We start from the raw sequence: 16,273 nt of genomic DNA, 5'->3' as shown, positions 1-16,273 counted from the left end.
CTCGCTTTGCGATAACCATATCACGTAGTGCCCGTAGGCCCAAAAAGCTCGTTTTTAACTCACATGGTCGTATTTTTTCATCCCTTTTCCTACAGAAAACTGGTTCTCTTTGGAATTGTCTTCCACCCCGATTGACAACTTTAGATTCCCTATCTGAATTCAAGCGTCATTTACGTATTCACATTGCTAAGTATCAGTTGGACTGCACTGGTACACCTTTGATGTGCAATCATTGATTTACATGCTTGTTCTTTTCTTTTCTGTTTTACTTTCTTTCCTTGTGTTTCTTATTATTCCTTTTTCAAACCAACATTTCACACTCACTTTGCGCACTTTCTCTCGCATCCTTAACTATGTTGCTAGTACATACACAAATAGGAGATCCCCCAGATAGGCGTTAGCCTTTGGGTAATCCTGAAATAAAGATTATTATTATCTATGCAAAAGACGTTACTTCAGTAACTTCAGGCGCTAGCCAGGGTCCACACGCTATCCCGTACATGTCCTGTACTATACCATCAAAGACAGCTTGCCTCCTCATTCAGATAGGGGTTTCAAGTGCAAGATCATAACGTGAAGCAACTTTGAAGATGGTCACATTATGATTGTGAATGTATGCGAAGTGTATGGGGGGGGGGGATGCAGGGAGATACTGCGGGTTCGAATCCCATGTTAGGCCAAGCCGAGAAATTCGGCGAGGACTTTCATGTGCTCAATCTTCAGTACCTGGCATAACCTATCATGGACCACCTGCCATCTACATCTCATCCGTCAGGACGCTTGAGTTGTCGCGCATCTCTTCAGCTAGCTTAGAGACGGTAGCAGCGCGCCTAGTGGCAATAGCAGTGCCTTTGTTGGCCACTGAAGCCTACAAGGCAGATTATTCTTCCTCGCTTGCAGCAATCAGTTGGAAACGTGTGGGGTACTGCTAGGATCCAGTGGTATGGGATCTGCACACTGCACATGCCATACTACATGTAGTATCCCCTCCATGATGGTCAGCGACACGCCTTCGCCTTCAAGGTATAGAGCAATGAGAAACTTCCAGAACATTGCCATATGGCCATCGTGCTTGCCCAGTCCCCATAACGTTATCAGTGCAGTGGTGCGAAGTCGTTTTGCACCACGCACTCTGCCATGAGCCATGCCGACAGGAACTCCTGCAGTGACAGACGACAGAAGCGGTTCTGCCGGGCGTCCGTAGACATTGTGCCCTGGCATTGTTTGCAGAAGACCCAAATTCATTGCATCGTTGCTCAAGCAGGAGCTAATGATGTCGGACGTTTTGAGCACCATATTTTTCAGCAGCAGCATGCGAAACGCGAAACGGCCCAGTTCCTGTAGGGACTGGACGAATTTCCTGCGTACCAGTGAAACCTACTAGAGAGATAGGCAGACAGACCGCAGAAAAATCTTGGTGAGTTTGAGAGGGCTCAGCCACAGGCGCAGCCCTAGACCGCTACAAACAAATGGTGGTTAAGGTCTTTGAGCAAAACACTGGCGATGGTGATGCGTTGGGAATCGTTCAATTTCAAGATATTCAAGGTCGTGAGGGTGATTCAACTGATAGGAATTGGCCGTGGCATCTGCAAACGCCTTCCACAGAATCACACTTATCGCACTCTGATCGTAGCGATGGCATCCCATAAACTTACCCGTATATCGAAGGCTGAACTGACAGTTGAATCTACTGGAGCCCCGCGGTGCCATACACTGTTCTGAGATAGCGCACGACAGCCACTGTCTCATCAGCAGATCGCGCACCGTTTCCTTGTGGTCAATCCATATCTGGACACCGCCAATTGTAATTGCTGTCTGCGCCACCTCGGATCTGTTGACACCAAACGACTGCAAGGTGCCGTCATGCGTGAAGGCACCAGTTGGTGAGGTGCTCTGCGGTCCAAAACCGACAAAACCTGGCCCGTCCCGGAGTAAACCGATACTGTTGATGCTTTTCTTGAAGCGTATGGACGCGTCAGCGTAGAGCACACCACCAAACTCCTGCATGACGCTGTTAAGAATGATTGGCTTCCACCGCATGTCGTAGACATCGCGACGCGCTGCTCCGTACACATCCCACGGCATTTGCCGGACACTGACGTTGCAAAACGACATCAAACGCTTCACATGGGATGGCGTGAGTCCCAGATCGTACACAAGAATCCCACGATCGCTCATCACGTCAACAACGGAGAAAATCATGTCACTGGCTTCATTGGCATGATTGCTGCTTATCGCCGTGGCAACAGGGAAACGGAACATGGTCGGATCCGACATATCATGCTTTCTCTTGCTAAGAACACGGGGAAGTGGCCGTGACATGTCGTAATATAGCATGTTCTGCAAATAGTCCTTCATCTTTTCATCAGTGAACCCGTGGTCCGTTGAGTCACTTGTCAAGTCGAATACGTTGTCGTTGACGACGATCTGAGACGAGATAAACCCACTGAAGGGCTGTATTGCGTCATGGAAGTCACGACGCAAAGCAATGTTTGTATGGTCCACAACACCACCAATGTACATACCCGAGTCAACCTCTAACCCAGCTAAGGTGGTTGCCGCTCCAGTTCCAATACTCGAGCAGAGCAGCTTCAACGTAGACTTAAAGCCCGTCTACTGGTACCGGATTGTCGGACACGGTGTTATTGGTCACCATGGACACCACTCTTTGTGGCGTCATGGTAACGTACAGTGAAAACCAGGAGCCAGGAGGACTGGGTCCGAGGGAATCCTCACAAACAACGGTCGGTCTTGCCGCTTGCGATACTTTGACATGCACGCAAATGTCCTCTTCGCCGATGGTAACAGCGACATACTGCCGCTGCTTGGGGTGAAACAAGCCTGACAAAACCTGAGCATAGAACACGAGGGACCTTGGCAGCGCTGACACTGATGATGTTGATGGCGACACACTGAGAGTCTTGAACGTCAAGGCAAATCCCTTCAGAACCACTTTGTGGAATGGCTTTCCCACTCGATACCACGTAGCACCCCTGGTCTGGAGTGCGGGGACCTGATCTGGTGTTAACGTTGCGCTCACCTTTCCAACACCATCGGAATTTGAATGTGAGAGAATGTTCCGCACGTCATCTACGCGTATGAAGCCAGACTCGGCTGATCGTAGCTGCGTGGTTCTTACAGCTACAGTAACACTGGGTCTTTGTTTTTGCTGTGAATCTACCAACAGCCCTCTCAAGTTGGTGCCCGCCTTGCTGATATATCCCCAAAGAACAGCGGCTGTCAAGACCAGGAGAATGAATGGAATGAATTGCCTGCGACGAATTCTAAGCCGCTGCGACATACCTTGGGACACTGCCGTGACAATAACAGGGCAGGGAGTGGTGAGACGGAGTGATGATCGGCACCACAGAGCCACCCTGCTCTTGCTCGAGCTGTCGGCTATCAAAATGTTGGTTTTTTATGCCACAATTACAAGGGAGTCGTCACAATAATTACTTCTTTTTTTTTTTGACGACTCTGATCACATGCACAGCGCTAACAGCTGCATGCCACACGACTCGACTGCGTCTGTTTCCCACCATGCAGACATCCTCGGCCTCAGAATCCTTTTGACTCCTTTGTCTTTGAATGAGAACCAGAGAGTCAGTACTTTACGACTCCCTGATGAGAAGGCATAGCATACATGCAACACACCAAAACGCAGCAGGGACAACAAAAAGTTACTTTGAAGATGCGACTTCGGCGGTATTTAGTCATGAAGTAACAAACCCGTAGTTCCGCGCATATAAGCCCATGGGCCTATATCCGGATATAAGCCCACCTCCGTTTATAGGCCCAAACGGAGCCAAACACCGTGACGGAACCGATAGTACAGCATGTCAGTGCAGACTACATTACAAGTCCCGGTACCTACGGTAGGCGAACAACCGCGCACGGACTTGTACTTTTTCGCGTGCCAGCTGCCAGCTGCCTTCAAAATTTGAATATTGTAAATATACAAATTTTCGGCAGCTATTTAATTTCGGCTATATTCGGTACCGACCCAAAACGCCTAAATTAAAACGCCGATGAAATTTTTCACAGCATCTGTCGCACTATACCATGCACTCTACCCCACGCCGAAAATAAATCGCCGCTGAAATGTCAAAAATCGTGAAGTGCCGAAATTTTGCAGCGCCGAAATTTTGTATATTTACAGTATAGGCCCAGGGCTAAAAAACGAACCATTTATATTATATACTAATTTTTTTCCCGGAAAATGCATTATTTCGTATATTACTCATGGGCTTATATGCGCGGAACTACGGTAACGTTTATTTGCTTGTTCCTTGTTTCCTGCCAAACTTGACACTTGACTGACTCGCGACTGCAATCCCGAGCACACGAGGAGCACGTCGCACCTTCCACTCTGCAAACCTCGTGTGCTCCGGATGGCAGTCGTGAGTCAGTCTGAAGTACCTCGGTACGCGGTATCGTTTTGGATGAACGCCTTACTTTTGGTGCCCATATCGCCCACCTTGAGCGCAAGATTGGAAACAAGATCACTGTGTTCGAGAAGATACGACACCAACTCACGGAGCACGCCAAGAACACATTCTACATATCGTCCATCTAATCAGTTCTCGAGTACGGGTCGAATGCGTTTGCTCACTGCCTTACAATTATAGTGAGGGTCAATATGAGCGCCTGGTTCGCTTGAGTAGACGTGCCTTGCGCACAGTGTTCAACCTCACTCGCTTCAACAGCATCAGCCACTTTTGACGCTACGCCAGGCGCGCCAGTCAGCGAAGCAGGCCACCTGAAGCTCCTGACTCCCAGCTGACATATGCGCACGATCCGCTCAGCACAGCAACGCCTAGGCTTCCTGCGGAAGGCCTCTGCTATCCTAGAGTCCCCTGGCCGACAACGAGCCTACAATGAGTTTGTCCGCCCTGTGCTCGAGTACTGTCCCCTGGTCTGGCTTGGTGCGCCACCCTCACACTTGGCCAAGCTAGACCAGATCCAGCGACGAGACATCCACATCATCGGATCGGGCTCCTGGCTCCCTAGTCTATCTCTGCGGCGGACAGTGGCTTCGCTCGCATACTTGTACAAGCTATTCTGCCTGGATGCGGACAGCCCGCTAAAGAAGATCCTCCCCCTGGTGCCCAGGACATACCACCCAACCGCGTGTCTGCTCAGCCTACGCACCCACACCAGCTATCGATAATTAACCTCCCAGCACGCACGCGAAACAGCTGTCTTCGCGCATTTCCTGCCAGCGCTGTGCAGACATGGAATGCTCTGCCCCAAAGTATGCTGCTGAGACCCCACAGCTGGAGGGCCTGCAAGCTGGGCGACTGAAAGCCTCTAGCAGATCTCTCATACCCACCTCAGCCGTAGTGCACACACCGCGTCTGAGACCGTGTCTTTTTTCGCTAGCTTATAATACTCTCCCTCGCTCTATGTTGCGGCACAGTAGCTCCCTTGTTCATGTAATAGCTGGCCTACTGTAACAATTATGACTTTGCCGGCCGAATAGCTGAGGCTGCAGCCACCTCACCGATCATCTCATGTTTTCAAATTTCCATTTATTTTACTTTAACAATTTCGCAACCTCTCTCTCTCTCTCTCTCTCTCTCTCCTTAAATTAAGGTGGTAACTGGAGGCCACGCTTCCGAGAAGTACCCATCACAGCCGGAGTGCCCCAAGGCAGCGTCCTGGGCCCCACACTCTTCATATTGTTTGCTGCCGATATCGACCAATTCCTCTCGCATGGAGTAAAGCTCAGCTCTTTCGCCGATGACACTACCGTGTACAGTCTGATCAGACCAAACGACAACCTCCAGGAGAAGGCAGCATCCTTACAGACAACCCTCAGCAATCTTGCCGCATGGGGCCAGCAATCGCGGATCCAGTTCGAGCCCACCAAGAGCCAGCGCCTGATTTTATGCAATGCTCGAAAGCGCCCTGACTTTCCACCAACCACCTTTTCCGGCGAGATTATTCCGGACTCGGACCACCTAAAGCTGCTTGGAGTCACATTCGACTGTAAGCTTGGGTTCCAGCGCCATATCCATGCTGTCGCTGTCAAGGCCAGCCAGCGCCTGGGATTCTTGCGCCGTGCTGCTTGGCTTCTGGGTCATGAGGACCGCCGCCTTGCCGATAAGGGGTTCATTCGGCCCATCCTGGAGTACGCTCCCCTAGCCACCATGTGTGCAGCCCAATGCCACCTAGCACGGTATGACAAGGTGCAGGGAGAAGGCAATGCGAATCATCGGACCTGGTATGATCCTTCAGAGCCTGCAGCTCAGGAGGGCAGTTTCAGGGCTTGCATATGTGTACAAGTTGCACTACATTAAGGTCCACCCCAGCTGACAGCCCGCCACCGTCGGCGCCTGCACCTACTCCGAGAACCCGCCGACAACTAGCTTCTCGCCACCCTTTCCAGCTGCAATGGCCACTTGCTCGGACAGCACCGAACTACCAACTGAGGTCATTCCCCCTACACCCTCATTGCGGCATGGAACGACATTCCTGAGCAAGTCATCCCGGAACCTCCTGCATCGAAAGGAATGCAGGCCTTCAAGTCTCGCATTTGTCAGCACCTGATGCGCCAGGATTGGTTGTGGGCGACAGCATTTCATGGCTACATTTGACTATGTTCCATTCTCCAGTCCCACAACGATCACCTTGTCTTCACCCCACTGAACCGTACCTTGCTCCCTAGAGCTCTCGAATCACCTCAGTGCAGAATGTTTTGCGTTAATGTTTCTTTCTTCTCTTCTTTCCTTTTTGCTGCTTTCGTGGCCCCTTTCTCGCTGATCCAGTGCCTGCACATTACTCTGCCTGGCAGCAGCTCCGATCTAACGTCTTCGTATTGCCCCCGCACTGAAAGCAATGCAGCTGTTGGTCCATTGCCATAGTTTCCTGAACTAATCTGGCACTCACTCACTCACCCTCCCTCACTCACCCCCCCCCCCCCCCCATATCTTCCTCTCTCTCTCTCTCTCTCTCTCTCTCTCTCTCTCTCTCTCTCTCTCTCTCCTCTCTCTCTCTCTCTCTCTCTCTCTCTCTCTCTCTATCTATCTATCTCTCTCTCTCTATCTCTCTCTCTCTCTCTCTCTCGCTCTCTCTCTCGCTCTCTCTCTCGCTCTCTCTCGCTCTCTCTCTCGCTCTCTCTCTCTCTCTCTCTCTCTCTCTCTCTCTCTCTCTCTCTCTCTCTCTCTCTCTCTCGCATTGCTCGCGAATAGCAAGGTCCCTGGTTCGAGTCCCGGTGGTGTAACTGATGATTTTTCTTTCTTCTCATATCTGGCTTGCAAGTGTTGAGTTTCGGAGAGAAAAGAGCAGTACGTGGCATGTGGCCTCTGATTTCCTAACACTTTGAAATTCTCCGTTAAGACCAAATTTGAAATTGCAATTTGTAGGCATGTGGTGCATTCATAACAATATAATTTAATAAAATTGCGATAACATTGCACGACACTGACCGACGGTACTGACGTTCTACAACTAACTGGCTAACAGTTTGTTAGTAACTGGTGGTGTCAGTGGACATAATTGCGTAACTTGTACTTCGAAGTAGTTTCTTGGTCCTTTTTCTTTACTATAAATTTATTCCTTGGCTCTCCATCCGAGTACATAAATGTACACACATACAAGTAATAATTATTAATAAATTGAGTACAGTACTAGAATACTGTACAACGGGTAATTTTAGCGACTATTAATTTTAGCGTTTTCCCATTGTCAACTGGTTAGCGACGTTTTATTTTTAGCGAATTGCAGCGATTTTACTCACGGATCACCAGTGCACTACTTTAGTACGAATGACTCAACGGATTATCGACTTGAAAATTTAGCGAAAATGAGTCGATCGCTAAATTCGCTAGGGTTTTACGTCGCTAAAATTACCCGTTCTACCGTACACGTCGGATTATTATTATTATTATTATTATTATTATTATTATGAAATGACCCAAAGGCAATGTGCCTATCGAGGGGTTCATTTGATTGAACGAACAGTAGATGTAGATGTATGTACAAAGACAAGTATGGATTGATGAGGAGAGAAATGGGGAAAATCAACTTGCAAGGTGGCGGAATTCCGTTGATTGCATAAGCATGGTCAGCTGTAAATTTCCTGAGGGCAGCTTTGAACTTATAGAGCGAGGCTTCAGATGTTAGACTGGAGGGGGTAAACAGTTCTAAAGAATAGCAGTTCGGAACATGAAGAGAGACTTAGACAATGATTTAAATTTGGGAAGAATGATTTTCGCTCGCTATTCGTAATCTTGAAATGGAAATCAGCAAGGTAATCACGATGATGGAAAACATATCTGTGAAAAGTAATGAGACTGATGATTTGACGACGATAGGCCAGTGACTCTAGGGAGCATTTAGAATTTAAGACAGATTTGCAAGAAGTGTAATCAAATGCAATTTTTTTCTTTTTCAGTAGAGCTCTAGCAAACCTTGCCTGAAATTGATCAACAGTGGTCATGGGTTTCTTATTAGATCCAAACGACCACACCGTACAGCTATATTCTATCACAGGTCTTACGAACCCTTTGTACAGTATGATCATTGCCGAAGGCGTAAGTTGCTGGGACATTATTGACAGTAGGTGCACTCGATAGTAGTAAGTGCGGGCGGGTTCTGGCCCACTTTTTGACCTTTGACCTTTGGGCCAAATAAGGCACACTGTGTCGGTCGTGCTTGGTCTGGCCCCAGGACTTCCCCCAGGGTTTGACCTTTGACCTTTGGGTTAAATAAGGCACACTGTATCGGGCGCGCTTGGTCTGGCCCCGGGACTCCCCAGAGTTTGACCTTTGACCCCTGGCATGCCATAAATGTGCCATAAAGGTTCTTTTCCGTGGCGAACGTGCACTTGTGCACGTTCGGTGCATTCGCACCGGGAGTAGTAAAATACGTACTATTCCCTGATTTGCACATCGTAGATGTGCATTGCATGCAGTGACATATTGCGCATGCGTGCATACGCACGCGGAGCGTGTGACCTTCAGTGGTCCTATGCGTGTGGAAAAGACGCAGTGCAACACAAGGTGTACTAGTACACGTGTCATTATACTACTCCCTGATTCGCACTTCGTAGATGTGCAGCAAACAAGTTCACGTTCCTTGCATTCGTTTATTCGCACATCGTAGATGTGCACTGATTGACAAGTTGCCCATGCAGAGCATACCTAATCGGCTTTTCGATCGAGAATGTTCAAATTCGGCCATATTATGAGCTCCAAGATCAGAATTCGGCTCAACATAGTACTTGAAGTCACCGCTCCCATTACGTCATGTACATTTACATACACCCTGTTGAAGCACTGAAGCATCGGTTTTCGGGGAATTCAACATGCGAATTGTTGAAAATTCGGCGAAAAGATGGGTAATTTCTTCAAAACCACTGTATTCGGCGAATTTTTCGCCCGGCCGATTAGGGAAATGCCTACTGTCCATGCAGGTCCATTAGATGCAAATTTCTATTTTGATCAGGATACAGTTAGAATCAACCGGCTACGCCCGGAGTATCATGCATTAAAACAATTATTGAAGGGGTGTCACAGTGAAGCAGTGTTGCTACGCACCACAAATCCCCTCTGCACTGCATCGAATCTATACTGGAGAATCCAGAGTGACCAGCAAAGAGTCACAACCCGCGGGTATCCAGTCACACCAAGGCATATCCACCATTCCCCACATATTAACTGTAACAAAACACAATACTGTTCACTATAATACACTTTTATTTAAATGGACTTGGATGAGTCTGTAGAAGAGAACACAATGCACGCACACGCACGCATGCGCGGACACACACACACACACACACACACACGCGCGCGCACACACATCTAGGTTATAGTGCTATACACGTATCTAGGATTTAGGAAGCACGAGAATATGTCGAAGCACCCACACATATCCCTTCATGCAGTGTACTTCAGTAGCCCAACACATTACGACCGCTATAGCACAGGACCATCACAAAACACATTACGACTGCTATAGCACAGGACCATCACAAAACACTACACACTGTTACTACACTGCATACACAGTTACTACACTACGCCTGTTACAAGTACTTACAAATAATTTTGAAAACAAATGGCACATCCCGAAGACGGCAGCTAGCTCCAGACCTTCATACATCATCATCATCTGTAAAACCAAGCATGAGCGCACACAAACACTATTAGTGTCACGAATACGGAAGCAGGGTAAGACAAGAGGATACGAAACAAGTAAGTATCGCTATAACGAGGGGGATAAGTATACATGTAGACAGAGCAGTGCTTACTTACAGGGTCCGGATACGCTCCATGGCGTCCCGGTAGTCGGACTGCAACAGCAGCCCGACCTGCCGGCCCTCCCAGTAACGGGTTCGATGGGCCGCACCCGCCAGGTGTGCGGCCACGGCCTGGCCTCCCACCAGCCTTTCTCCACTGTAAAAACGAAAGAAACCGCAGAAAGCACAGTGTCATAGAGCTCTTTTGTTGGGGGAGAGAGCTAGGAGCACTGCACACTTACCATTTGTCACAATATATTATAAGAAAGAGGCGGCGCTTGACGCACCGCCTCAGGTGCTGAAACAGGGGTATAACCCCTGTAAGTTCCACACCGCAGTGACATGTGAAAGCCATACTGTAATGATACTGAAGTGAAGGTGTGAACCGCAAAGCAAGGCCTTTACCTTCTTCCTGTCGAATTCGCTCTCCAGCTGCATAACGACATCATCCGCTAAAATCCAATCATACCAAGTAATGCAAAGGTCATCAGTTGACCTTTTGGACTTTTCAACTCTTATCCAAAACCACCAAGAGGAAAAAAAACCAGGATAATAATAATAATCTTTATTTCAGGATTACCCAAAGGCTAACGCCTATCTGGGGATGAAGAAGACGTCAGTTGTAGAAGCGTTTGTGGAGGAGTTGTTACATTATTCTCAGTAAATAGATATGGCTGATACATTCGGTGTAGACGTGGACGACCGGTCGTGGTCTCTCACCACGGGTCCTTTACTAATAGAAAGGCGGACGCCAATAAGAACTGTTGTGGACTTGGCAGATCAAAACGCGCAGCAAGAAATTTGGCACGTCGATGGTAGACTCCATCGGGAGGACGGACCAGCTCTTGTTGATAGTAGGGGAGTGTCCGCCTGGTGCTATGGAGGTCGCCTTCATCGCATTAATGAACCTGCTTGGATAGGACGGGGTAGCATCGAGTACTACCTCAACGGCGTCTAGAGCCGGCGGTCCTGCAGTCAGTTATTGTGACGCCACATACTGTATTCTACGGTGGTATCACCACGGAAGGCTCCACAGGGAGAATGCGCCAGCGGTGATACGCAGGGAAGGTAACAACCGTGTACGGGAGTGGTACCGATACAACCTTCGGCATAGGGAAGATGGGCCTGCTTTCATCTCTCAGGAGGAGGGTATCTATCAGTGGTACCTCAACGGGGTGTATTACGGTGACCACCATCAAGACCAGGCAATACACCCCATGGAGCTGCAGTACATCAATGTAGTGCCTACTAAGGTAGACTCGTCAGCAATAAGTCATGAGCCCATTTGTGTGATTTGTCAGGATACCCTGGACCGTCCTCTATCCAAGTTGGAGTGTGGTCATGATTTTCACTTCCACTGTATCAAGGAGTGGATCAGTTCTGCCTCCAGCCCAACTTGCCCAACCTGCCGCTACTCCATGACTGCTGAGGACTTGGTTGAGTTCTTGTAGTAATACATGACACCGCTGCGTGTAGGCGACTACGAATGACCAGTCATGTGCTACAGATGGACACGGACACGCCACCCTAAGTAGCCATGAGCGGCTATTTGGACAAGGACAACAAAGCACCTCGTGGGTGGCCAAGGTTGACACTAGCCACAAGTCTGGTCGCTCAGTTGAATAAGCTGGGTGTGCCCATGAAGACCATGCAGAGGACAAGACAGACTGGAAGAAACTGTGCAGCTCGACACTCGAGGACAAATCAGTATCAGCAGCTACTACACCTTGCTGATGATGCTCACAAGACAGAAGTGGGGAAAAAAAACTGAATTTCTTTATTTAGTGCTCAACTACGCGAAATGTGTTATTATTATTATACATGTTCAACTGTAATCAGTCTGGCTGACTGCCATTCTCTACCACACATTACCGGACACTGTTGTGGTTGTCGTCGTTATCGTCGTCGTTGTTGATGTTGTAGTCGGTTGTTGTCGTCGTTATCGTCGTCGTTGTTGATGTTGTTATTGGTTGTTGTTGTCGGTTGTTGCCGGTTGTTGTCGTCGTTTGTTGTTGGTTGTTGTTGGTTGTTGTTGATGTTGTAGTCGGTTGTTGTCGTCGTTATCGTCGTCGTTGTTGATGTTGTTATTGGTTGTTGTTGTCGGTTGTTGCCGGTTGTTGTCGTCGTTTGTTGTTGGTTGTTGTTGGTTGTTGTTGATGTTGTTGTCGGTTGTTGTCGTCGTTATCGTCGTCGTTGTAGATGTTGTTATTGGTTGTTGTTGGTTGTTGTTGTGTGTTGTTGTCGGTTGTTGTTGGCTGTTGGATGTTGTTGTCGGTTGTTGCTGGTTATTGTTGGTTGTTGTTGGTTGTTGTTGTTGTCGGTTGTTGCCGGTTGTTGGGTGTTGTTGTCGGTTGTTGGGTGTTCTTGTTGGCTGGTGTTGGTTGTTGTTGGTTGTTGTCGGTTGTTGTCCGTTGTTGTCGGCTGTTGCTAGTTGTTGCTGGTTGTTGTTGTTGGCTGTTGTTGGTTGTTGTTGGATGTTGTTGTCGGTTGTTGTCGGTTGCTAGTTGTTGGTTGTAGTTGGTTGTTGTCGGTTGTTGTTGGTTGTTGTCGGTTGTTTTCGGCCGTTGTCGGTTGTTGTTGTTTATTGTTGGCTGTTGTTGGTTGTTGTTGGGTGTTGTTTGGTATTGTTGTCGGTTGTTGCCGGTTGTCGTTTGCTGTTGTTGGTTGTTGTTGCCGGTTGTTGTCGGTTGTTGGGTGTTGTTGTCGGTTGTTGGGTGTTGTTGTTGTCGGTTGTTGGGTGGTGTTGTTGGTTGTTGTTGGTTGTTGTTGGTTGTTGCCGGATGTTGTCGGTTGTTGTTGGTTGTTGTTGTCGGTTGTTGTCGGTTGTTGTCGGTTGTTGTTGGTTGTTGTTGGTTGTTGTTGGTTGTTGTTGGTTGTTGTTGGCTGTTGTTGGCTGTTGTTGTCGGTTGTTGTTGGTTGTTGTTGGTAGTTGTTGTCGGTTGCTGTCGGTTGTTGTCGGTTGTTGTCGGTTGTTGTTGTTTGTTGTTGGTTGTTGTTGGTTGTTGTTGGTTGTTGTTGGTTGTTGTTGGCTGTTGTTGTTTGTTGTTGGTTGTTGTTGTCGGTTGTTGTCGGTTGTTGGGTGTTGTTGTTGGTTATTGTCGGTTGTTGTCGGTTGTTGTCGGTTGTTGTGTTTTAACCCTTTGCGGTGCATCAGTCATTAACGACTGATATTGTGTACATACCGTAAAACTGTCGTAACTCCATCGATTTTAGTCCTGTTGCACATATCGAAATATGTAGATTAATCGTTATTTTGTTCATTATCCAGGAGGATGTTGCTATGATTCAGTACCATTTTTTCGCATAATGAGACAAGTTTGTGTAACGTTAGTGTGACGTGGGTATGCTGATTGGATGCGAGGTGGTGAGAGTATGCTGATTGGCCGATAACAATTAGTGGAAGGGATAAAGTAATGCGCTGCTTGTGCAGCGTAACCAAACACATGGTCTGTGGGAAACACCCTAGTAAAATAAATAAAATAATAATAACACGAATTGCCACCGGCACTTGAGAGACTCGAGCCCCGCCACCTTGTTCAAATCGGACTTGGTAGCTTCGTATTGGAACTTAATCTTCTTCTTTTTGAGGTATGACCGTACAAAACGCGCTTGGAGTTTTCATTTATTTTATTTTTTCATTGCAACTTTTTTAGCAGATGTCCACTCGTGAAACAACGGTGAATCTGGAACGAATAAATGGTCCATGCCAAAGGCATGACGAGTCTCGAAGTCTTCACATTCATGATGGAACCTTGTCATGATTGACGCATTCCTTGATGGTGCGCACATGAAATCAACCTGGCTCATCTTTTCCAATTCCATTCTTTTCACATCCTGCAACCCATACCCTACTAGTATCAGTGGGGACGCTAGAATCAGAAGAGGCAAGGCAGCACTCTTCCGTGGATGTATTACTCGACACAACACCACCCATACTTGTTTTCTAGAAGTTTTGAATATAATGATATATTGCAGTAGGAAGTAGTATACAGTCAAATAGGATAGGATAAGAATGAATGATCAGCTGTCTGATAAAGAATGCAGTTCATTAAAGACTTATTGGAAGCTCTCTACCAGCTGATCGTCTTGTTGAACGGCGACACTGCATAATGATATGAAGCTCTCAGTTAGCTGTTTCAGTTCCGTGGTAGAAAGTGTCATGTGCGCGTCCAGAGCACGATGAAAACATCTGGGCTCCACGTGGATGCAGACGATTGGAGCAACAGTAAGACGTACCTTCAACGCCTGCTCGTCAATGTCGAGGGAGACTGCCCCGGGGTAGATGAAAACATCTTGTTCCACATCCAGTTCGAACGAGCTGGTCGGGACTAGCTTGCTTTCACCGTTGATGTACACCCGACATTGACCGTCGGACGAACGTGATGGGTAGAAGTTGGTCTTGATCTTCTCCACACGTCCTCTTCGGAGAGTGTCACGGAGCGATGGACAAGTCTTGATCAAGTTCGTAATGATGAACTCAGTGGACTCATTCAGGTCGATGTAAACCTGTCCTTGAGCATCTTTGCGAGCTGTTGCCGTACTACCACAGGCTGGTAGAGCTCCTGAAGGGAAGTACATCTTATAACCAGGCTTGTAGAAGGATCTACCTGATGACTTGTAGGACAGTTGCATGTCCTCCTGAAACCCATCCACCACAATCTCTTTGTGGAGCTTGGTAGGAGCAGGTGGCACATAGCGACGCTTAGCCGGTACTGCGTTCGAAGAGAGCACAACTTGAGGAGGGTCAGCAGGAAGAGCGGAATTCTTCCTCACCCGTCGCTCGTAAAGGGAATCCATCTTCCAGGAAGCGAAGGCAGAACAACTCATCAGCACTGTATTCGATGAACGAATGACTCAACTACAGGACAACCATCTGTATTTATACAAGTCAGAGACGGGGGCGGATTGAAATGTTAAAAATATGTGTCAGCTAGATCAACCAATCACCATCAAGCCCGACACAAACATTTGCCCAATCAGCATTGAGCCCGCCAAAAACATTTGACCAACCAGCATCAAACTCACCAAAAACATTTTGTCCAGTCAGCGGCATGCCCACCAAATAATTATCTCATCTTAAAGATTCCTTACATGATACAGCCACTTTAGTGAACTGATACAGTATGGAAATAAGATCAAAGTCAAACGTGTGCAAGTTCTGAATCACGTGATCAAGTGAATAGGTTTCCCAACAATAGGCATCAATCAATGATGTCATAAGAGATGTATCAGATGGAGATAAAATCAGCAAATTCGTACGCAACGTGGACAGTTGAGATGATGACACCATCCTGGTCGACTCCATGAGATGCAGTACATATAGGAGTGGAAAATGCTGAGGAAGAGGTTTCATGATTCGACTGAACCTCAACCACGATACATTGCTACGAGGTAAGTAGGAACGCAGTTTACGTAGTACATCCACATTCGTATCGTATACTATGCAGGATAATGCTATAGCATAGTTTAAACTCTTGTACAAACAGGATTTTTTCATCGCAAGTAACTGCTCCCGAAGAGGGTGTACGCAAAGCTGATCGGATAAGAGTTCAGTTTTCGAAAGAAAATGCAAAAGATGACGATCCACACCGCATAACCGCTCATGTACAGCGTAACGCTTCTTCATCAAACTACATCTCCTATGCACATCATCTTCAGGGAAGTAAATCACCGCCATGACAAGTCCACACGAAGAACACACGTATCTTCCTTCATGTAAAACATGATCAAGATGTTGACACTGTTTTTCCTCCCCGTATTGCTCTTTTTCTTCTTCTTTCTTCTTAAATTCAGAATCCATCTTCACTCCTCACCAACATCCTCATTATGACACTATATCCAGCATGATATCTACTTTATATAACCAATCCTATCCAGGGCAATTATCAGGTACAACCATGGGGGTAGATGACCTCATACCCTCTCCGACGTGTTGGCGAGGGTATGAGGTCATCTACCCCCATGGTGATTGGTTGATCTAGCTGACACATATTTTTAACATTTCAATCCGCCCCCGTCTCTGACTTG

At 47.5% G+C, this 16,273-nt stretch overlaps 1 protein-coding gene and 1 long non-coding RNA gene across 2 annotated transcripts; both read right to left on the bottom strand.

The window, feature by feature from the left end:
* Positions 1–245: 245 nt before the first annotated feature.
* Positions 246–3,435, bottom strand: LOC135815858 (uncharacterized). The gene has a single exon (XM_065329206.1). It carries the CDS (start codon positions 2,521–2,523, stop codon positions 1,477–1,479), a length of 1,047 nt encoding a protein of 348 aa, XP_065185278.1. The 5' UTR covers positions 2,524–3,435; the 3' UTR covers positions 246–1,476.
* Positions 3,436–9,683: 6,248 nt separating this feature from the next.
* Positions 9,684–10,591, bottom strand: LOC135806885 (uncharacterized). The gene is made up of 4 exons (XR_010551329.1): positions 10,489–10,591; positions 10,263–10,403; positions 10,048–10,119; positions 9,684–9,724 (listed from the first exon to the last, which is right to left on the bottom strand). It is a non-coding gene; the product is annotated as an uncharacterized LOC135806885 (long non-coding RNA).
* Between the last annotated feature and the right edge of the window lie 5,682 nt (positions 10,592–16,273).

The sequence above is a fragment of the Sycon ciliatum genome, chromosome 1, assembly GCF_964019385.1.
Source record: "Sycon ciliatum chromosome 1, ocSycCili1.1, whole genome shotgun sequence".
Taxonomy (NCBI): Eukaryota; Metazoa; Porifera; class Calcarea; order Leucosolenida; family Sycettidae; genus Sycon; species Sycon ciliatum.
This window is presented reverse-complemented; position numbering and strand designations above follow the sequence as displayed.